Below are 22,561 nucleotides of genomic sequence, written 5' to 3' on the forward strand. Positions count from 1 at the left end.
CTCTCTCTGTCGCCCTGAAACTTTGAGCCAGGCCCCACCTACCAGGGAGCCTCTGGCCCCCTTTCCCTCCATCACTGTGGCTGCTTTGGAATTTGGAGGCAGCAGCCATATTGGGCTTGGTTCTGGGGCATTCCAGTACACAGGGACAAAACAGGTGACAAGAAGCGAACTCCTGGGGAGGGAGATGGGGTCTCCTCTCCCAAGATGCCTGGAGGTATAAGAAAGGGTGGTGGGCAGAACCTGGTTTTGGAGCACACGGACCTGGCTTCTGAAGCCCTGCTGTGTGGCCCTGGGCAGCCACCTTCCCTGTTTGAGCTTCCCTCTCTAAGCATGGTGCTTCCCTGGCAGAGATAGGGGAAGGTCATCAGAGTTACTGTGGGTCACGTGGGCATGGGAACCAGGCGATCCTGATGCACTGTGATACTGCTCTCTGGTTTCCTGATGCAGAAAACTTGTTCCTGCACCCGCCACTCCACGCCCCCCATTTGGGGAGATATGATAATGCATCTGTAGGCCCCAGCCCCATGCTGGGGGGTACAGTAGGTGCTTGGCCACCATTGGTGAGGGAACATGGGCTTCCGTGACACACATCCTCTGTGAGCTGTCTCCCCTGCAGTCATCAGGACTGCTGTGCCAGGCACTCAGTGGGCACCTCATGAACAGGACTGCCCTTAGGAAGCGAGGGACACTTATTTGGCTTTGGAGTTCAGGCATGACCTCAAGGGGGCACACGTTCAGCTTCAGGATCATCTGAAGCTGATGAATTTTATTTTATTTTATTTTTTAAAGGTTTTATTTATTTATTCATGAGAGACAGAGAAAGAGAGAGGCAGAGTAACAGGCAGAGGGAGAAGCAGGCTCCATGCAGGGAGCCCGATGTGGGACTCGATCCTGGGTCTCCAGGATCATGCCCTGGGCTGAAGGCAGGCACCAAACCGCTGAGCCACCCAGGAATCCCCCTGAAGCTGATGAATTTTAAATCCCAGCCCCAACTCTGAATCGTTGCCTGACCCCACTTGACCTCAGTCTCCCTCTCTGTAAAATGGGATCATGGTGGTAACTCAAGTTATAGGCTTGTTGTGAAGATGTTGTACTTGAGTTAACAGTTTCATTCACAAATCTGGTGGAGAAAGGGTTGGATTTGGGGTAGAATGAGAGCTGACCTTGAGGAACTGGCCCACCCCAGTCAGGCTGGGTGACAGATGGTAGCCGGAATCAATGAGCAAGATAATGTTGTGTCATGGAGGGGGCAGTATCAAGAGGAGGAGGAGGGTGGAGGGGGCAAGAGAGAGGGAGTGTGCATAGGGCAAGACAGGGCAGGCCTCTCCAAGAGGGTCCCCTCTGCACAAAAATCTGAAGGATGCAAGGAGGGAGCCATGCAGGCATTGGAAGGAGGAGCATTTCAGCAAAGGTGCTGGGGTGAGAGCCCACCTGGACTCTCTTAAGAGTGTCAAGAAGGCCAGCATGGTTGGGGCAAAGCGGATAAGGGAGAGTCGGTAGCAGCAGATGAGTTAATCCAAGTAACCTCCAGCGTGAGAGGCATCAGGTATTGGCAATGGTCCTTGGGGTGGGGTCTAGCCCAGGGCATTCTCAGGTCTTCAATTAAATAGGCCACGGTGACCTCTCCTCTTCCACCCTCAGGAGAAGGAGAAGAAGTACATGCTGCCATTGGACAACCTTAAAATCCGTGATGTGGAGAAAGGCTTCATGTCCAACAAGCACGTCTTCGCCATCTTCAACACAGAGCAGAGGTGAGGGCCCACCGAGTGAAGGTCATTCAGCAGCATCCACTAAGCGCTTTGTGCATAAAGTACCTGCCAGGGGGTCTCATGTTCTAGAAAGAATCAAGTAAGAGGCAGAAAACTGCCATGGGTGCTTCCAGTGTGTGGTCAGGAAAGACCTAATGATGTGATGTGGGAGCCATGGAGAGTTCTGAGCAGAGGAGGGACTGGCCTTGGCTTGGGTGTTCACGGGCACCCCCTGGTGGCTACTGGGGGGGGGACACAGTGGGAGAGAGTAGGGCCAGCTCAGATAGGGTTGAGGACATGGAGGAGGAGGTAGCCTATTCTGAGAGAGCTGACTGAACTGGTGGGTGCGGGTGCGAGAGAGGAAGGCATCTTCTGAGGACCCTGAGCACTCACAGGGACCGAGCTGCCATCCAGTGAGATGGGGAAGGCAGTGTCAGGGTAGGCTTGGGGACAGTCAGGGGCTGGGTTTGGGCCACGCCGAGGGAGAGAGGCCCATGAGACACCACATGGGGGAGTCGGAAAGGCAGCTCTGTAGGTACAAGAGTTTGGCGTTCCAGAACGAGCTCTAGGTGGGGTGGACTGGGGAGTTGTTGCATGGCCGTGTTCAAAGTCAGACAGGGTAAGACCCCTGGGTGAGTGCAGACCGGGAAGAGAAGGGCCCAGGAGGCCCTTGGTGAGTCCACACCCATGGGCACTGGGAAGACATTAGCAAAAACGAAGATGCTTTTCTCAGCTTGGGAAGAAGCCCAGCTCTGGCAGGAGGTCCTGAGAGCAGGAGGAAAGGGCTAAGTGTGGATACAGGACCCTCACACGCCCTTACCCAACATCCAGGGAACATCTTAAGTCAGGAGTTAGCTGTCAGCCAAGGCCAGGTGGTTCTTTATGACTGCCAGGCACCGACATTCTCCCTGCTGCCTCAGGACCACCTTCCCCACTGCCCATCGCTCCCAGCAGTTCAACGCCAGCCTCGTGTTCTGTGGGAAAATAGCTCAATCGAGATTTGTTCCAGGCTGGCCTAAAGCAACTGTCCTCCTCCCTGGCCCCTGATCCCCTGTGCATGGGGGTAGAGATAGGACCTAATGCTCAGAAAACGCAGAATAATAATGGAAACACTATAGAAGTTTGGGGGTTTTTATGGCTTTTACCATCCTGGGCAGGAGGGGCAGCTCCACAGGCATCCAGGCCCAGGTACTCCTGTTCCTGAGCCTTCCTTCTCCTTTTCCAACATGGCTGCCCAAGGTCTGGCCATCGTGATGTTCTGGGCAGTGCTAGGAAGGAGGAGAAGGAGCAAAAAAGACATGCCCCCTTACTCCCTGAGGTTCCTTCCAGAAATCTCAGGGCAGCTACTCACTGACTGCTAGCTGGCCATAGCTCCGTCAGGAGGCATGACTAAGCTCCAACTCAGGTCTCACACAAAAGCTTTGGGATGGCTTGGCCGTCTTGGCCACACCTGCCTTGGGGGACAGGATGGCATGTGTGTGTGGCACAGATCCTGGCCTACAGAACGCTGTCCGTAAATGCTGGTAGGTGTCCATCCGTTTTTCCTCCGGCCTTGTGGCTCTGCGCCTTTCTTCTCACAGACCCACATTTGCCCAGCATGTCATGTATCTTAGCTGGGAGGCTCAGTCCTGTCCTTGGACAGCTCCGCAGCCCTCTGTCCCCACCCCAGCCCAGACCCCAGAAGTCAGGGCACAGTCATGACCTTCACTATCCAGTGCAGTAGCCGCTGGCCTCATTTAGCGATTTAAATGTAAATCGACTGAAATAATATGAAACTTCAATACCTTTCTTGTCATCCTGGCCCTGTTCCTGGTGCTTACAGAGAAGCCACCTGTAGCTTACTGCCTGCACCCGACAATAGCAGGCGAGAATGATTCTCCCCATGACAGAATGTTCTTTTGGACAACTTTGCTTTGGCCTCCCTGAAAACACCTCGGTGGGAGCTACCCAACCAAGGGTGTTGAGGGACACCTGCCCACTCCTGAGAGTATCTTTGGCAGCCTTTGGCCCCCACAGGAGAGTGTATCCCAGGGAAAAGGGAAAAGTCAACAAAAGCCACAGAAATACCCCCATGGATACTGCTAGATGTAGATACACTCTGAGCACTTGCTCCGCCCTTGGCTCGGTTCTGGGCACTGTAGGCACTGTCTTGGGGGTCCTATCAGCCCAACAGGATGGAAGTGCTGCTGCCATCCCAGGGCTCCCGATGTGCTCAGGCCAGGTGTGAACCTCCATCACTCAGACCCCAGAGCCCATGCTGCAGCTCCCCGCCCGCTCCAGGCCCATGGGCAGAGTCAAAACACACGCTTTTTCCTCTCTGCAGGAATGTCTACAAGGACCTTCGGCAGATCGAGCTGGCCTGTGATTCCCAGGAGGACGTAGACAGCTGGAAGGCCTCGTTCCTCCGAGCGGGGGTCTACCCAGAGAAGGACCAGGTAAGGAATTGCCCTACCCGGCCGACACACCTTGGGCTGAGCTGACACCTCCTGGGAGAGGAAGGGTATAACGTTTCACTGGATGGGTCATTTCCAGGCACGTAGCTCATACTCTCTTGAGCAAAGGAAAAAGGGGGAGAGGGTTTTGCTGTCAAGGCCCGAAAGGTTCTTTGACTAAAGCCAAGGCCAGGGAGATCCATGGCCTAGGATCCCATCTCTTTTGTTCCTCCTCCTCCTGTCCTTGAAGGGGAGTGAACATGGCCACCCTCAGCCCCCAAATCATCATGTTCCAGTCCCCAGGTGACAGTGTCTAATTGCCTTGGGCCGTGGTCACCACAGGTCCAGGCAGCTCAGGCCAGGGGCAGGCAAGCAAGGCCGCGTGTTGCCGATGTGGCCATCAGGGGACATCCCCAGAAAGCCAGTTGTGGGCAGGACAGGGCAAGCGATTCCCAGAGAATGGGGGTCCCCACACTCCCCTCAGGTCACGGTCGCCCCTCACCATCTGCCCTCTCCCCACTGCAGGCAGAAAATGAGGATGGAGTCCAGGAGAACACCTTCTCCATGGACCCGCAGCTAGAGCGGCAGGTGGAGACCATTCGCAACCTGGTGGACTCATATGTGGCCATCATCAACAAGTCCATCCGCGACCTCATGCCAAAGACCATCATGCACCTCATGATCAACAACGTGAGTGCCCTGGCGCACTAGGGCCTGCCCATCATGGGGGTGAGGGGGTAGGGCAGCAACTGCCAGATTTGGCCTGAACACTATAAAATTTAAAATTAGACTGAGTCACTATCATTTAAACATCAGAAACAGGATGCCCAGCCTCTCTTGGTAAATCGAAAGAGGTGAGCCACAAGGGGCTACTCCCACCACTCAGGTAATTGAAGCAAACACCACACGTGTATACTTCCTGTGAATTTTTTCAGCCTTATAATAACCCAGAAGAGGGACTGTTATCATCTCCATTGTATAGACAGGAAAACGAGGTCCAGCAAAGTGAAGACACCTGCCCTGAGTCACTCAGAAGAGTGGGAGGTGGGATTAAAACCCAGACTATGTCCCCAGCTGTGGCCTCCTGATGGCCTGCAGCCCAACCCACCTTAGGGACGTTACCTGCCTACCCCAGGGCTCCATAGACTCTCAGGGCTTTAGGCTTCTCTTTGGTGAAATGCAGCCCTACTAACATCTCCCGCTCTAGGCTGCTGGGAGGGTGCAGCAGGCTCATATCTCAGGCCTTCAGCTCAGCTAGGCACTCAGGAATCTCTGCAGACCAGGTTTAGTTTGTGTCGTACCTAGAAAAGCTCTCGGTGTAACAGGGTCTAAAGCAAAAATTCCAAGTTCCTTCTCCACTGTGTTCTTCACCATCTCCTTGGGGTGGTGAGCAGTGTTAAGTTTCATGGGTGTGCTGGTATATTCTTCACATATAAATGGAATTCATGATATACATCTTTCTGCAGCTGTGAAATTTAAAAGGCATATATGGTTTGGCCCCAAAGTTCTACTCAGAGGAATTTCTCCAACAGACCTTTTTGCCCATATACAAATCGAGCATCTCCATGCTTATTTTTTTAGCATTGCTGTGTAGTGGCCAAAGATTGGAAATCTCTATCCACTCAATAGAATCCATTTAATAAATAGCCATTCTGGGGGCACCTGAGTGCTCAGCGCTTGAGTGTCTGGCTTTGGCTCAGGTCATGATCCCAGATTCCTGGGATCGAGTCCTGCATCAGGCTCCCCACAGGGAGCCTGCTTCTCCCTCTGCCTGCCTATGTCTCTGCCTCTCTCTCTCTCTCTCTTTCTCTCTCATGAATAAGTAAATAAAATCTTTAAAGATAAATAAATAGCTATTCTATCAAAAAGAGAAAGATCTCCAGATTTATAATAACTCATCATAAAGTAGAAGACTATGGAGCATAACAGAATGTACAGGAAAGCTCTCTTTGTATAAAAGAGGAAGGGAAATAAACTATCAAGCCTGGCATTTTTGCAGATGTTGAAAGTTTGTTAAAAGTCAACATCTACTCTTAAAAAAGACAATGGTAGAAGGGGTCTTCTGTTATGAGTCTTTGTGTTTCAGTCTCAAAACCATTCTTGACCTGAATGGGGAAGCTCAGAAAGCATCTTCTCTGAAATCAAAAACAAGCTGGCCATCTATGCTTTTAAAACTTTCTTTAGGGGTGCCTGGGGTGGCTCAGTTGATTGAGCATCCAACTCTTGATTTCAGCTCAGGTTGTGATCCCAGGGTTCTGGGATCAAGCCCTATGTCAGGCTCCATGCTCAGCAGGGGTGTCTGCTTGGGGATGTCTCTCTCCCTCTGCCCTCCGCCCCCGTTCACACGCACTCTTTTCCCATCTTCAAAATCAATTTTTAAAGAAAGCAAACTTAAAAAAATAACAATAATAAAAAAAATAAAGAAAGCAAACTTTTCTGTCGAGTTACTAGCCAATGTAGTTCAATCAGAAGAATCATATAAAGGTGTGAAACACTGAAAAAGAATAGGAAAACTTGCTCCTATGTGGAGAAGCTCACGTCCACATGAATGGGTACCTAGACACTCAATAAAAAGTAACAAAAACTCCTGTATCCTGTAGGAGGTTTTAGGAAGGAACAAAGTATAAAATTAGCAAAACTAGTACTTTTTAAACAAAAGCCAGCTTGAAGATAATAAAGGGGTGGAAAGACACCAATAAGAGAGGCAGGATTCTAGGAGGAAGTTTAGTAAGCATCTCGTGAAACAGGCCGGAAGGACACTTGAAAGGCCCCCCAACCAGAGGCTTGCGGAGGGGGGATGTAGAAAGCTCACCTGCATTTCAAACATCTAACATCTGACACATCGTACAGCAAAGTTACAGACAAGAAAGCCCACCGAGTGTGGCAGGTGGTTTTCCAGCCAGTCATAACAGCAGGTGTGGCAGGAAGCCCTGACCTCTCTGCCCCTTTGCCCCCAGACGAAAGCCTTCATCCACCATGAGCTCCTGGCCTACCTGTACTCATCGGCGGACCAGAGCAGCCTTATGGAGGAGTCAGCTGACCAGGCCCAGCGGCGGGACGACATGCTGCGCATGTACCATGCACTCAAGGAGGCTCTCAACATCATCGGAGACATTAGCACCAGCACAGTGTCCACACCCGTGCCCCCACCTGTCGATGACACTTGGCTCCAGAGCACTACCAGCCACAGGTCTGAGAGAGTCCTCTGTGTTCCCGGGTATCCCTGTGTGTCCTGTCAGTGTACAGCCCAGGGGTGGGTGGCTGCAGGGCCTGCTACCCTGCCTAGGCCTGAAGCAGTAAGGAGAGAGAAGGGTTACGTGAAAGGCCCACCTGTCCTCTGGTGCTTTCCATTGGTTAGGCCCCCGTGGAAGCCAGAGAGGGTGAGAGGCCCAGGCCATGGTGGCCATGGGGTCATCCTCCTGGAGTACAGAGCACAGATGAGGATGGCAGGTTGGGGAGGAGGATCTGCAGGAGCAGCTGGAGAGCATGACTGGCATGTCCCCGTCCCCCTCCCCCCCCAACCTCTTTGATGGAAATGAGCCACTGGCATGGGCAATGCAGAGCATCAGACAGGGACAGCTAACCAGTGACAGGGCAGGCGGCAGGAGGAGAGAGGGTCAGCCAGGGGAATCTCCTAGAAGGTGCCAGCCCTGCCGAGGCTTCAAGTAGCCATGGAGTTACTTAGGGAGAAGGCACAGCATCCAGCCTGGGGAACAGTGGGTGTTCAGGCCCGGGGGTAACCTGTGGGGTGCCCAGGGCAGGGGCTTGCAGGCCCCGCAACCTCTGGAGGCACTGGTCTTGATTTAGAGTCCGGGCTGGGTTCTGCGAGGATCTTTGGCTGAGAGTAGATTGGAGGAGGTGGGGAAGTGGGCAGGCAGCAGCAGGGCTGGTGAGAGGGAAGTGGCCCTGAGTGGGGTCACAGGGAAGCAGGAGCCCCTGGTGGCTGAGGAGAGGTACAGGTAGGCCCTGGCTCAAGGTTTAGGTGGGGGCAGGTGGTGGTGGGTGGGGTGGATGGAGGGCCCCAGGAGCAGGCACTCACCTGCGCCCCCTGGGCAGTAGCAGGTGCCAGCCTGCACCACACTTTGGCCCCCTGGGGTTTCCATAGCCACACAGCTGGGGCTCTCCACCCTCTTCCACAGCTCACACCCCCTCTTTCCTCCACAGCCCCACTCCACAGCGCCGACCCTTGTCCAGCGTGCATCCCCCAGGCCGGCCCCCAGCCGTGAGAGGCCCGACCCCGGGGCCCCCTCTGATTCCCGTGCCAGTGGGGCCAACAGCCTCCTTCGCTGCACCCCCCATCCCGTCCAGGCCTGGACCCCAGAGCATGTTTGCCAACAATGACCCCTTCTCAGCCCCGCCTCAGATCCCATCTCGGCCGGCTCGGATTCCCCCCAGCATCCCTCCCGGAGTGCCCAGGTAAGGCTGGCGCCCCCCGCCCCCGCCCCCCCCACCACACACACACACTGCCTGCCACTAAAGTCAGCAGTCTGAGCCCTAGGGCCTGTCCTCCATCAGACACCCTGCGATGAGCTGTCCTTGCGCACTGCAGGGAATAGAGTCCCCATCCCCATTTGGCTAGTACAAAAACTAAGGCCCAGAGAGGCCAAGTCACTTGTTCAAAGTCACAGAGTGGTGGAGAGTCAGGATGACCCCAGGGCTCCCAGGCCTGTCCCCTGCCTGAGTAGGTGGCCCACGATGCAGATCGGGACTCCTCACACGGGGCCCCTTCTCCTGGTTTTGACCTTTGTTTCCTTAATGAGGACACACTTATGAGCCCTCGCAGGCCTGGCTCTGTCTCTGTACTTCTCCCACGAGGAACCCAAGGTCCAGGGTGGGTGGGGACTCACCCAGAGTCACACAGCAAACTCCTTCACTGCACTCTAGCGGCCTTCAGAGCCCTCAGGCATTGGGCATTGGGCAGCAAGAGGGGGTGGTGGTGGTGGTGGGGCCTGGGTCCCCTCCCTCGTCCTACTTGGGGCCTCACTGCCATCTCCCCCCCCCTTCCCCGTCTGTCTTTATTCTCTTTGCAGCAGAAGACCCCCTGCTGCGCCCAGCCGGCCCACCATTATCAGGCCAGCCGAGCCTTCCCTGCTCGACTAGGCCGCAGGGGGGGTAGGGGGGGCAACATCTCAGGGGGTCTTCGCACACCCGCCTGCAGGAGCTTCGGTGGTTTGGGCCCCTCCGCTGCCCCCGGCCTCTGTCATCCATACGCCAGGACCAGGCTCCCTGTGGGCAGCCCCTGACTCTTCCTTAACCTTGGCCCCCATCCCCAGCTGGACACAGCAGTGACCGAAAGGGCCCTGGAGCCCTGGGGCAGGAGGGGAGCCGCCCTGGGGCAGGGGGGAAGCCTGGGTGTTGCACTTTGGGGGATGGAGCCACAGGGTACAAGAGGAGGGAATGCACTCTGGGCTCCTTCTGGAATAAGGATTCAGGCTGGGGCTGGGGACTCACCCAGGGCTTCTCTGGCCTGCAAAGCCTGAGATGACCAGATCTTCTGGAAACTGGGGCATCAAGAGTGCCTGTAAACCCGCCCCTCACCCCGGTCCTTCCTGGGGCCCAAGGAGCATGTCCATTTCTCAGCAGCGGGAGCTCCAGGCCTCGAGCCAGGCCCAGCAGGCCCAGCGCTGCCCGCCCTGCGAGTTGTAAATATTCCTTCCTTGGCCGTATTAACTGCACGGCCGAGCCTCGGCTGCCGGAGGTGCCTTCGCCGGGTCCGGAAGCCTCCATCCTGCCAGCCTCGCTCTCTCCTTCCTGGGCCCCCTCCTCCTTCTAGGTCCCCAGGGCGGCTTGGGCTCAGGGCTGAGTGAGTGGGGGAGGCTTTGAGGGGCTCCTGGCTCCCACCCAGGCCTCCCCACATGGGGTGGGCCCCAGGTGGTCCATCACTGAGCAGACCTTGCTCGCTCCTCGCTCGGTTTGACCACTGTAAGTGCCTGCACTCTGTATCCTATTAATAAACTAAAATAAAGGGAAGAAGCTTCTGGTGGCTGCCGTGTGGGCCTTTTGTATTGGCGTTCAGGCTGAGGATGTGGACTGCTCACCCTCCCCCAGCAGGCCTCTGACAAGGACGCCGCCTTACCTCCCACCATGGGCTCTCTTGCATCAAGCTCCTGGGCTCTGCTCTTGGGGAAGGAGTCTGCTTCTTCCAGAGGCAACCATGCTCTAAAGGGAAAATCTCTTGCTTTCCTTAACACATCAGGAGTGGGGACAGATGTTGGGGCCACTCCCCCCACACACATATACTAACACTTCCAGGCCTGGCTGCAGCCCCTGACTCAGCGCTAGTGTGGAGGCCAAGACACAGGCCTGGGGTAGGCAGCAGAATCACAAAAGGGAGAGGGGATCCCAGCCCTCCACCCCAAACTACAGTGGTCAGGGGCCCCCTCCTCACCACTGCAGTTCCAAGGATTTCCTCCCTGACCCCCCCTCCCCACAGGTGCAAGGCCTTCTGGCCCAGCCCGGGTCACAGTTAAACTTTGCTTTCTGATTTTTCTCTTGTGCCCAGGCGACCACCTCCATCGGCTCCCGCCCGACCTTTCTTCTGAGCTTCGTGGGAGACCCCTCCCGCCTGCCTGGTTTGCCCCCTTTGGGGGGCAGGTCTGTCCCGGCTGGTGTCCCTGAGCCCCAGTCACCAGGCTCTGTGATTTTCTGACCATAATTTATTGACTCCAGTGCCCAGGGCCAGACCACCCTTTGTTCTGTGAGGCTCCGGCACAAGCTTTGGCTGGGCCACCCCTCAGCCCTGCCGGGGGCCTCTGCAGAGAGAGCAGGAGGGGCGGGTGGTCTCGCAGTCCCCTCCTAGAGTTCTGTTACCAGACCTCACACCGAGCCCACCCCGCGCTGGGCCGAGGGGCCGGGCTCCTTCCTCTCAATAAAGTGACTGTCCTGGCAAGAACACTGCAGCCGTGTCTCCTTCCCAGCCCCTGGTGGAAGCAGTCCCCCCACCCCCCAGCCTGGGAGCTACCCTCCCAACAGCAGCAGCAGGCCTCTGGTGGGGCAACAAGGAGACCAAGGAAGGCAGAGGTTCCACAAGCGGCAAGCCCCCCCTTGAACCATCACCTGGCTCAGAAGGCCAGTCGGGGAGGGAAGGGAGAGTTTGCTTCCTGGGCCCCATCCCACACCAGGGCCAGCCAGTGCAGGCTGGGGCTTGAGCTAAGGCACACGCATTTACAGTAGGGGACACGGAAAGGGGCCAGAGAATCCAGGGCTTGTGCTCACATGCTGCAGTGTCCCCCCTTCCATGCACAGTTGCCGGGAACGTAGGTGCAGCCCCCCAGCTGTCCCTCCGGAGGGCGCAGGCCCAAGCTGCCAAGCCAGCGACTATTGCTGACCTGGCCCCTGGCAGGGAGGAGACACCCCCGAGGGTCATCCCTCAGGCCATGCCTCTATGACCTCCCATCCCGTAGGAAGCTAAGCTGGAGAAGGGACCCCCAAATCACACACACATGGGCCCTGCTGCCCTTCTTTCCCTGTTCTCCCTTCGGGGGCTACGTGGGCACAGGGCGCTTGTCCTGGAAGAAGCGCTTGAGCGTGCACACCTGGAGCACGGCCACCAGCAGCAGCACGGCCACGTTCACGGCAGACCAGAAGTTGACCCGCTCCAGGTTGCCCTCCTGCAGGTTGCGGTCACGTGCCTCGAAGGCCCGCAACAGCGTCAGCATCTGGATGCTACGCTCCAGCCGGGTCTTCATGGTCTCGATGGACTCCTGTGGAGGGGAGAGAAAGGGCTCAGGCCTCTGCTACCCTTCGCCCTTTAGGGAGCAGAGGCCAATAAAACTGGAGAGGGATAGTGGATAGGGTGAGCCTATGTTTGTGGAGGAGAGAGCTGAGAGTGCACGCTCAGTGGCCAGGCCACCTGAGTTCTACATCCTCTTTGTGCTGTCTGTGTGACCTTGAGCAAGTTAATTAACCTCTGTGGGTCCCAGTCTCCTCAAAATTGCAATGAGAACTGAAACCTAACTAAGGATAAAGACTGTACTTACCAGTGGTTAACAGCACAGCTGCTAAAGCCAGACTGTCTGGGTTCAAATATTGGCTCTGCCAGTTGCTAGCTGTGTGGCCTTAGGAGAGTTACTTAGCCATCCTGTGCCTCCGTTAAAATGGGGCATCGGGAGCACACTACCTCCATCACATGAGGATTTCATGAGTTATTTAAGCCCTTGAAATTCTTACACCTAGGGGTACCGGGGTGGCTCAGTGGTTGAGCGTTTGCTTTGGGCTCAGGGTGTGATCCTGGGGTCTTGGGATCAGGGAGCCTGCCTCTCCCTCTGCCTATGTCTCTGCCTCTCTGTGTCTCATGAATAAATCTTAAAAAAAAAAAAAATTCCTGCACCTAGAAATGTGCTATCATTTTAAGTGTGAGCAGCTAGCTATTCTAATTGTGGGGTGGGCACCAGGGAGGCTGGGTGAAGCAGATGGGGACTCCAGCCAAGGTGGAAGAATGGAGAGCACTGCTGCCCAAAGCCAGAGCTCCAGGACTCGGGGCCCCAGCCAGCCCGGGCACACCTTGATGTCCTCCATCTTCACATCCAGCATCTCCTCAGGCTCCACAGCCTCTGCCCAGCCCTCGACCTCCTCGTCATCCTGCAGGCTGTCAAAAATGAGTTCGAAGAACACCAGCTTATCGGAGATTGTGCTGAAGGAGTTGTCAAAGCACAGCTTGTAGTCCCCAGCCTCCGTGGGCTCCACCCTGGGAGAAAGACACACAGATGCACATGACCCAGACTCTGAGAGGCACAGGAGGTGGTAACCTGAGGCCACCAGGGAAGGCCAGAGCTGAAACTGAACCCAGGCGGACAGCGGGACTGAACTCACGTGTGCACCCCATCTGCCTTGCGGGACTCGCTGACCAGCAGCACGCCCTGAGGGCTCTCCAGGGTGAAATCCACGTCCAGTCCAGCACCTCCGATCACCTGGGCGGACAGGTAAGAGGGGGGAGGGCTAGGGGGAGGCCAAGGGCACCTGCCAGGGAAAGCCAGGGCCCGGCCAACCCGCACAGACCCATGGGGACCAGCAGGGGCCTACCAGGGCGCTGACACCTACACCCTCAACCTGGGCCTGCCCCACCTGTCCCTCAGGCCGCGCCCCTTGCCTTGGCTCAGTCTTCACTGATGGGACAGCTTTGGGTTTGGCGTTTTCATCTGGTCACGCCCCCATCTTAGGTCCTTGATCGACGTTTACACCCCAAGTGAGGGGACAGGGCCCTGCTCTCCATAACCCAATCCCCCGGAAATCCTCCCGTGGGCCACCACGCCCTTTCTGGTGGCGCTCTTGGCCACGCCCGCCAGCTCCCTCCTTTGGCCACGCCCACTCGCGAGGTTCCCGCCCCGTGAGGGGTGCCCTCCTGCAGCCGATGGCCCCGCCCCCTCCGGCGGCCTCGCTAGCCCCGCCTCCTGCCATTATTCCCACCCCCTCCGCTCCCACGCCGTCCCCACAGGTTCCAGCGCGCTCGCCCTAGCTCCGCCCCCGCACTCTGACGCACGGGCTCCTCCCCCTCCCTCTTTAATTCATGCCTCGCTTCGGGGGCTTGGCCACGCCCTCTCGCCCTGGCTCCGCTCGCTCGCCTGCTGCCCGACTCGGGACTTTCTACCTGGTACTCGGTCTCGAGGCTTGCATTGGCCGGCGCAGACTGATAGAAACACTGCTTCCTCCCCGCGGGCAGCAGGAACGTGAACTCGCCGTCCTGGATCGGCGGGGGACCTGCCCCCTCAACCCCCATCGGCGGCAGTAGCAGCCACAGTGCCAAGGCTAGGGCCGCTCCGGCCGCCATCGTCTGGGTCACCCTCCGGTCTGCTAAGAGGTCGCGGTTCCTTTAAGGGCTGGCCCTGCCCCTTGTGCTACTCCTCGGAGCTCATTGGCAGCCGCTTCTGCCGGCGCTATGAAGCGAACGGAGAGAGAGGTGAAGGGCCCCCTGAGTGCTTAGCTGCCCGAATGAATGCCTGGCGTGCCTTAAGACTCTCGACCTCCCGGAGACATTTTTATGAGTAGCCTCGAGCTCTAGTCTCAACAGATGGTGACGGAATAAGGAAAAAAAATAAGTACTATGATGGTGCATGTTTTCCAGGCAAAAGTTAAGACAGCTAAGTCGGAGGCGGGCCGGGGCCTTCTGAGGCCCCTCCCTGCGGTTTTCCCAGAGTACGCCGCGCGCGACGACCATTGAGCCGTCTAGTCTGGGAGGAGCGGGCCTCCCCGCGACCCGTAGGGCTCATGTATAAAGATTCGAGGGGAGCGGGAGGGAGTCCTTTTCGTTTTCTTGGGGGCTTCGCGATTCTTAGGCGTGGCTCCAGATGCGCCGCCTGACCCGTCATTCCCTTTGCTCCTGAGAACCATCCCTTTGTCCGTTTCCTCGTCTGTAGTTACTGATGGACCGACCACCCACGAGGGCGGCGGTGGGAACAGACGAAGCCTTGCCGGTGGCGCTCGGTTTTCCTAGCGTAGAACGTAGAGGGGCGTAGCCCACCCTGCACCCAGGGGTCCCAAACCTGGGGAGGGGGCGGCAGCAGGTAAAGAGAGTAATTGATACGACTCAGGGTAGGAAAAATGACAGGTGTTTAATAAGAGTCGGAGAAGATCTTCAAGAAGGGGGTGGGGGGCGCCGGAATGTTTGTGGGTTAAGCATCTGCCTTCGGCTCAGGTCATGGTCCTGGGGCCCTGGGATGGAGCCGCACTCAGGATCCCAGCTCCGCCCCTGGGAGCCTGTGTCTCCCTCTCGCCTGCTTGTGCTCGCTCTGTCAAGTAAATTTTAAAAAAAAAAAGACTATATATTCATGAGAGACACAGAGAGGCAGGCTCCCCGCAGGGAGCCTGATGCGGAACTCGATCCCAGGACCCCGGGATCAGGACCTGAGCCACCGAGACGCCTATCAAGTAAATAAAATTTTAGAATGTTAAAAAAAAAAGAGAGAGAGAGAGAGGAGAGTATGGGACTAGGAGCCACAAACCCTAGTTTAAGCCACCCTCGATCCTTGGCTTGAAATCACCCGGCAGGGCCTCAGTATTCTCATCCGTAAGATGGGGTGATACTTGTCCTACCTCACTGGGCTGTTGTAAAGATTAAGATAATGTTTGTTCAGCGCTTGGCACATTATAGGCTCTCAGTACATATGATCTGTTTTTTCAGGCTGATCGCCCACCATTGGGCAGCCCACCACTCCCTCAGCCTGGCTTGGAGTATTTGGTGGTGACCGCCCTCTAGGAAGCTGGCAAATAAGCAAAGAAGTCACTGGAGAAAGGGACTCTGCTTGGTGGTTCTGACTAAACATAAGAAAAAAAATGTTTAGATGGAAATGTTGAGTCTTTAAAAGATAGGCCCTGGAGTGGTTGGCACTTGGTGACAATTAGTCTCAATTACAGCTGGTGGCTGTCAGCTCTTTCCTGCTGTGGGGGAACTTGGGGAAGTCACACCACCTTGCTATGTCAAAGTTTATGTGCAGTCATTGGTAGGGCTCCTTTTCACTTCCAAAGTTTTTGTCATTCAGACTTGCTGCTTGGACATTTTGAAGTGAGCATGGGAGAGTCTTTATTTATTTTTAATTTAAAATATATATAAATATATAGATATATTAAGGATTTTCTTTATTTATTTTAGAGCCTGTGAGCCAGCTGGGGTGAGGGTGGGGGAGGGAGTAGAGGGGAGGAGGGGAGATGGAAAGGATCTCTGGCAGACTTACTGAGCCGGGAGCCCAAGGCAGGGCTCAATCCCATGACCCTGAGGTCATGAGCCGTACTGAAACCAAGAGTACCCACGCTCAACTAACTGAGCCACCCAGATACCCCATAAATATGAATGTATATATTATGTATATATATATTTTTTTATTTTAAGTAGGCTCCACACCCAACGTGGGGCTTGATCTCATGACCCTGGGATCATGAATCCCTGTGCTCTACTGACTGAGCCACCCAGGCACCCCCTGATATTTTTTAATGGATTTTTAAATTAAAAAAAAATTTTTAGGGATCCCTGGGTGGCTCAGCGGTTGGGCGCCTGCCTTCAGTCCAGGACATGATCCTGCAGTCCTGGGATGGAGTCCTGCATTGGGCTCACTTCTTGGAGCCTGCTTCTCCCTCTGCCTGTGTGTCTCTGCCTCTGTGTGTGTGTGTGTGTGTCTCATAAATAAATATTTAAAAAATAAAAAATAATAAAAATAAATTTTTAAAGATTTATTTGAGAGAGACAAAGCACAAACGGGAGGGGGAGGGACAGAAAGAGAGGGAGAAGAAGGCTCCTCCCTGAGCAGGGAACCCAATGAGGGGATAGATCCCTGGACCCGGGGAGCCGAAGACAGAGGCCCAAATGACTGAGCCACCCAGGTGGCCTGTTTAATGGATTTTTTTTTTTTAAGATTTTATTTATTCATGAGAGACAGAGAGAGAGAGAGGCAGAGACACAAGCAGAGGGAGAAGCAGGCTCCATGCAGGGAGCCTGATGTGGGACTCCATCCCGGGTCTCCAGGATCACGCCCTGGGCAGATGGCAGGCGCTAAACCACTGAGCCACCCAGGGATCCCTTGGTTTTTTTGTTCTTGTTTTTGTTTTTGTTTTTTTAAGGTGAAATTCACATTACATAAAATTAACCATTTTCAAGTGAACAATTCAGTGGCATGTATTAACATTTACAATGTTGTGCAACCACCACTTCTGTTTTCAAAACATTCCATCAGCCCTAAAATAAACCTGGTCCCCATTCAGCACCTTCTCTTCCTCACCTTAGTTTCTGGCTACCACCAATCTGCGTCTATGGATTTGTCAGTTCTGGGTGTTTCATATAAATGAAATATGTGACCATTTGTGTCTGGCATCTTTCACTTAGCATAATGTATTGAAGGTTCATCTTAATAGCATGAATGAGCATTTAATTTATTTTAATGGCTGAATAACATGCCATGGCTTGGATAAACCACTGTTTATCCATTTGACCACTGGTGGACATTGGGGTCGCTTCCACCTTTTGGACATTGTGAATAGTGCTCCTATGAACGTGTGTTTCAAAATCTACTTTCAGTTCTTTAGGGTATATACCTATGAGTGGAATTGCTGGGTCATATGGTAATTCAGTGTTTAACTTTTTGAGGAACTGCCAGATTGTTTTCCACAGCGGCCACACTGGTGGGAATTTTGTATTCCCACCAACCATGTATGAGGGCTCCGATTTCTCCAAATCCTCATCCATGTGTGCTATTTTCAGTTTTGTTGCTATTATAGCCATCCTAATGGGTGTGAAGTGGTATCTCATTGTGGTTTTGATTTGCACTTCCCTAAAGATGTTGAGTGTCTTTTCAGGTGCTTGTTGGCCGTTTGTAGATTGTTTTGTTTTGAGAAATGTTTTGTCAAGTCTTTTGCTCTTTTTAAAATTGGGTTCTCTTTTTGTTGTTGAGTTGTAAGAATTATTTTTATCTTATAGAGAGCAAGCCGAAGAAAGAAAAAAGAGACAAAAAACTTCCCCCAGATGTATTCTGGGGCACTCCCTCAATGTTTTTCTGGGGCATTTACAATTTGGCCATAGTCTTCACTTCCTGTTTGCACTGAGCCTAGAGAGAAGCCTGAGACTTAAAAAAAAAAAAAAAAAAAAAAAAAAAAAGCTTAGGGTCTTCTCAGGTCTTTCCTGAGCATTTGTCCTGCCCTGGGCCTGCACATTGCTTTCTAAATTCCCCAGTATATATTGGCACTTCTGAATACCCCTAATCAGGGATGCCTGGGTAGCTCAGCGGTTGAGCATTTGCCTTTGGCTCAGGGCATGATCCTGGGGTCCTGGGATTGAGTCCCACACAGGGCTCCCTGCTTGTACCCTGCTTCTCTCTCTCTCTCATGAATAAATAAATAAAAATTTAAAAAAAGAATGGAATCAGGAGAGGCACCTGGGTGGCTGAGTGATTGAGTGTTTGCCTTCAGCTCAGATCATCCTGGGGTCCTGGGATCAAGTCCTGCATTGGGCTCCCCGCGGGAGCCTGGTTCTCCCTCTGCCTATGTCTGCCTCTCTATATATGTCTCTCATGAATAAATAAAACCTTAAAAAAAGAGAATGGAATCAGAAGGACAGATGGGGGGCATTCTCACACCCTACCACTCCTCAATTACAGACCCCACAGGAAGAGATGTACCTGGCAAACTTATACTTTCCTACCTGACTCTACTAGCTCTGCCGGAGGAAGAAAGATTTTCTCCTCCTGGTAACAGCCAAGCAGCCAATGAGAGACCGTCACCACTCAACCAATGAAACATCAAAATATTTTCAACTCCCAGTTTAATCCAACGGACTTCTTGTTCATAACAGCCTTCCGGATGTCCCCTTTCCTCTACAAAAAGCATTCCTCTTTCTTTTCCAGACCTGCCTCTGCTTTTGCTGCATCTTGCTTGTCCTCAGTTGCATTCCTCTGCTATCCCTGAATAAACCCATTTTTGCTGGTAAAATCACTGGTTAATGTCATCCTTGATTATATTTTGCCCCAGGTCCCTGTGGGTTTTTTCCTTTTGCCTTAGTGTTTGCCAGGAACACATTTTTTTTTTTTTTTTGTTTAAAGATTGTATTTATTTGTTTGAGATAGTGAAAAAGAGTGAGTGAGAGCTGGGGGAGGGCAGAGGGAGAGGGAGAAGCAGACTCCCCTACCCGGGGCTCCATCCCAGAACCCTGGCATCATGACCTGAGCTGAAGGCATATGCTTAACCGACTGAGCCCCCCAGGTGCCCCCAGGAATGCATTTTGAGAACAGACAGCATCTTGAGTGACTCTGGCAGGTAGCCCCCAGACATTGTAGAATAAGCAAACAGCACCCTGCCAACCTCAGGAACCAAGTACTCGCCATCCTGGGGACACAGGCTGCTGTCTTCAAGACCTCCACCACACTGGGAAGGAGATGAGAAAAGGGAGGGGAAAACACCACAGAGCTTTCCTGCCATGTTCAGATTTCCTTTCATTTTGATTCGGTGTTCACTTGGCTGACACTAACCTTTGCCCGTTTTCCAGAATTCAAGTAAAGTTGATTCGGACTGTGTTTGCTCAGGCTGTCGAACTTTCTGCACAGGGACCAGCCCTGGGAGTTACCAGCTCCACCATTTTGGGTGACATCTGGGGGCTGAATGGGGTGATTCTTATTTCCTTCTATTAAACAAAAACTGCCCCCTGTCCAAGTATTCAACAAATATTTACTGAGCGTCTGACACTGAGAATAGAACAGGCCTGTCTGTATCCTGGTGGAGCCACCATCCCAGGGTAGAAGCCAGATCATACCTAAGCAAGCTCAGCACTAACGTGATTTCAGGTGGTGATGGGCACTAAACAGTAAATGATAGGTGGTAAATCGAAGGCACATTTCAGGATGGAATCAGGGAAGGCTTTCTGGAGAGGTGGCACTGAATCTCAGACGTGAAGTAGAGGGAGAGGAGGCAAACAAGAGAACAAGCTCTCAGAGGTCAGAAGGCACTCACGGGGTTCAGGGGCAGAAAGGAAGTGGAGTGAAGGGAGAGGAGTGGCCAGAGAAGAGAGGGGACCAGTTACACAGGCCACATCCCTAGCAACTTTAGGCCTGGGCTCGTAACAGCTTCCTGACCCTGGGGAGTCACTATCCCTTGCTGATTTCCCTCCACCCTGCCCATGACTCCTAGTTGTACCTCTTCTGGGTGCCATCTGATAGCTGACAAATACAGGTAGGTGTGTCTTTTTCTGAATTTAAAACTCCAGGTTATAGGGGATCCCTGGATGGCTCAGTGGTTGAGCGCCTGCCTTCGGCCCAGGGCGTGATCCTGGAATCCTGAGATCAAGTCCCGCATCGGGCTACCTGCATGGAGCCTGCTTCTCCCTGCCTGTGTCTCTGCCTCTTTCTCTCTGTGTGTCTCTCATGAATAAATAAATAAAATCTTTAAAATAAAATAAAATAAAATAAAATAAAATAAAATAAAATAAAATAATAAAATTCCAGGTTTTAGATTCCTGCATCATACTAAAGGCTCCTAGGATGAAGCCCTTACATTCATCCAAGGTCTTGCATACATATTCTTGCATCTACCTAGAAAGTCCTTCTCTTGCCTCCTTCTCAGGTTTTTGGAGTTAGATAACACCTCCTCCCAGAAACCCTCCCTGAACCTGCAAAATCTAGGGTAAGAGCTCCTTGTGGTGAGTGCCTCTATTATAACACTCCACCAACTGGACTCTCATTGTCTGCTTGCCTGACTCTCTAACCAAACTCTGAGCATCCTGAGGGCAGGAGTTTTTTTGTTTTTTTGTTTTGTTTTGTTTTGTTTTTTATTAACTCATGGTGTCCCTGGCACTCAGCACAGTACTGAGCCTTCGTGGCACTCAGTAAACAGCTGCTAGGATAAACAAGCCAGGAACCTCTCTTAATTCTGTATCTTATGCACCCAGGACAGTGCAACAAAGATAGACTGAATGAATATTTTTTGGCTTTCAAGTCAAACAATCAAGAAATAGTTGTGGTTCACTGTGTGCCAAGCACTGTGGTAGGCATTGGGAAATTACAGGAGACAGCACAGACCCAACCCTGCATCCTGGAAGAAGAGCACTGGATGATTTCAATAAACTCAAGCATGTTATGTAAATCACCATAACCTAATTTAATGGATATTTACATACCAAGCAACTGCAAGTGTACTTTCATTTCAAGTGCATATAGAATGTGGATCAAGATGTGCTGGGCCACTAAGCAAAATATCAATACATTTCAAGGGACTGAAATTATATAGAGTACATTCTATGACCACAATGGAGTTAAATTGAAAAAATAACTAACAATAAGCTATCAAAAAATCCCAAATGTTTGGAAATGGACACATTTCTAAATAATGTATGAGTCATAGAAAAAATTCACAAGGGAAATAAAATATCTCTAACTTAAGCACAATATAGGTCACAATGTGTGAGATGCTGTTAAAGCAGTACTTGGATATAAATATGTAGCTTTAAATGCTTATATTTGAGATAAAGTTTTAAAATCAATGATCTAAGCTTCCATCTTCAGAAGCTAAGAAGAGTCGATGAAACATAAGGTAAATAGAAGAAATAATAAATAAAAATAAGACAAAAAGCAATGAAATCCAAAACAGAAAATAAAGGGACAGCTGGGTGGCTCAGCAGTTGAGCGTCTGCCTTCCACTCAGGGCGTGATCCCATAGTCCAGGGATCAAGTCCCACATTGGGCTCACTGTGTGGCGCCTGCTCCTCTCTCTGCCTATGTCTCTGCCTCTCTCTGTGTGTCTCTCATGAATAAATAAATAAGTAAAGTCTTAAACAAAACAGAAGCAGAAAATAGAGAAAAATAACAAAGCCAAAAGCTAATACTTTGAAAAGATTGAGAAAACTGATTAACCCCTAGCAGACTATTCAAGAAAAAAAAAATAAATAAATGAAAAAAAAATTAAAAAAAAAATGAGGCACTTGGGTGGCTCTAGTTTAAGCATCTGCCTTTGGCTCGGGGCATCAACCCTGGGGTCCTGGGGTCGAGTCCCATATCGGGCTCCCCACAGGGAGACTGCTTCTCCTTCTGCCTATGTCTCTGCCTCTCTCTCTGTGTCTCTCATGACTAAAAAAATAAAATCTTAAAAAAAGAAAAGACTATTCAAGAAAAAAGAGAAAAAACATGTTACCATTGAAAGAGGGGACATCGCTACAGACCCTACAGACATTAAAAGGATAAAAAAGGAGTCTGAAGTGTTTTATTTTTTTTATTTTTATTTTTAAATGTTTCTTTTTTTTTTTTTTTTTTTTTTAATTTATGATAGTCACAGAGAGATAGAGAGAGAGGCAGAGACACAGGCAGAGGGAGAAGCAGGCTCCATGCACCGGGAGCCCGACGTGGGATTCGATCCCGGGTCTCCAGGATCGCGCCCTGGGCCAAAGGCAGGCGCCAAACCGCTGCGCCACCCAGGGATCCCTGAAGTGTTTTATACTGATAAGTTCTACAACTTAGATGAAATAAATTCTTTGAAAACATAAGCAGGCTAATTTTAATTTAATGAAATTACAAGGCTCTGTAGTATAATTTAGCAAGGAAATTTTTCTAAGTCCAGAGGAATCTGGAAAGATTTCACAGAAGTGATATTTAACCTGAAAGATAAGTGGAATTTTACCAGATTAATAGAATTGCACCCCAGGCAGGAGAGACAGCATGTGCAAAGGTCCTGAAGTTGGAATGAACTTTGGGTATCCAAATTAAAAAGTCCACCACGATGGCCCTTTTTTGTTGTTTAGTGACCATACACTTCTATCCTTCCCTGGTGTAAACCTCCAGGTGGACCTGCTTGACTTGAGCAGAAATGTTGAGAGACCAAAGCAAACTTACTTGATAAGACAGACCTTTGGAAGTTTCTGGGCTGTAAACAGGAGGCAATTCCCTCAGTTTTGAAGCTAGTGTTCCCTTTTGCCTGGATGATGCT

General features: G+C 52.1%; 2 protein-coding genes across 14 annotated transcripts in view; one reads left to right on the plus strand and one right to left on the minus strand.

Moving 5' to 3' along the window:
- Positions 1 to 11,072, plus strand: part of DNM2 (dynamin 2) — an 88,325-nt gene extending 77,253 nt beyond the window's left edge. For 7 of the 12 annotated variants that reach the window (XM_041760671.1, XM_041760676.1, XM_041760681.1 and 4 more), the window contains 6 exons: positions 1,642 to 1,751; positions 4,072 to 4,183; positions 4,706 to 4,870; positions 7,138 to 7,370; positions 8,345 to 8,596; positions 9,211 to 10,158. In XM_041760671.1, coding sequence (XP_041616605.1) covers positions 1,642 to 1,751; positions 4,072 to 4,183; positions 4,706 to 4,870; positions 7,138 to 7,370; positions 8,345 to 8,596; positions 9,211 to 9,280 — 942 coding nt within the window. In that variant the 3' untranslated portion in view covers positions 9,281 to 10,158. Of the gene's footprint in view, positions 1 to 1,641; positions 1,752 to 4,071; positions 4,184 to 4,705; positions 4,871 to 7,137; positions 7,371 to 8,344; positions 8,597 to 9,210; positions 10,159 to 10,682 lie in introns of those variants that run through there. The other 5 variants (XM_041760672.1, XM_041760679.1, XM_041760678.1 and 2 more) reach the window with 2 other exon arrangements.
- TMED1 (transmembrane p24 trafficking protein 1) lies at positions 10,822 to 14,060 on the minus strand. 2 transcript variants are annotated; one of them, XM_041760683.1, is made up of 4 exons: positions 13,764 to 14,060; positions 12,992 to 13,089; positions 12,683 to 12,866; positions 10,822 to 11,883 (listed from the first exon to the last, which is right to left on the minus strand). In XM_041760683.1, exons 1-4 carry the CDS (start codon positions 13,944 to 13,946, stop codon positions 11,665 to 11,667), a joined length of 684 nt encoding a protein of 227 aa, XP_041616617.1. In that variant the 5' UTR covers positions 13,947 to 14,060; the 3' UTR covers positions 10,822 to 11,664. The 2 variants fall into 2 exon arrangements, with proteins under 2 accessions (XP_041616617.1, XP_041616618.1); XM_041760684.1 differs by having other exon boundaries at positions 13,767 to 14,051.
- Between the last annotated feature and the right edge of the window lie 8,501 nt (positions 14,061 to 22,561).

This window comes from Vulpes lagopus, chromosome 7 (assembly GCF_018345385.1).
Source record: "Vulpes lagopus strain Blue_001 chromosome 7, ASM1834538v1, whole genome shotgun sequence".
NCBI classification, from domain to species: domain Eukaryota; kingdom Metazoa; phylum Chordata; class Mammalia; order Carnivora; family Canidae; genus Vulpes; species Vulpes lagopus.

Excerpts from the sequence above, each read along its gene's own strand:
- TMED1 (XM_041760683.1), bottom strand. The coding sequence starts at position 13,946 with ATGGCGGCCGGAGCGGCCCTAGCCTTGGCACTGTGGCTGCTACTGCCG. Across the intron at positions 13,090-13,763 it reads TCGAGACCGAGTACCAGGTA|GTGATCGGAGGTGCTGGACT; the intron begins GAAAGTCCCGAG and ends CTGTCCGCCCAG. Across the intron at positions 12,867-12,991 it reads AAGGCAGATGGGGTGCACAC|GGTGGAGCCCACGGAGGCTG; the intron begins GTGAGTTCAGTC and ends TCTTTCTCCCAG.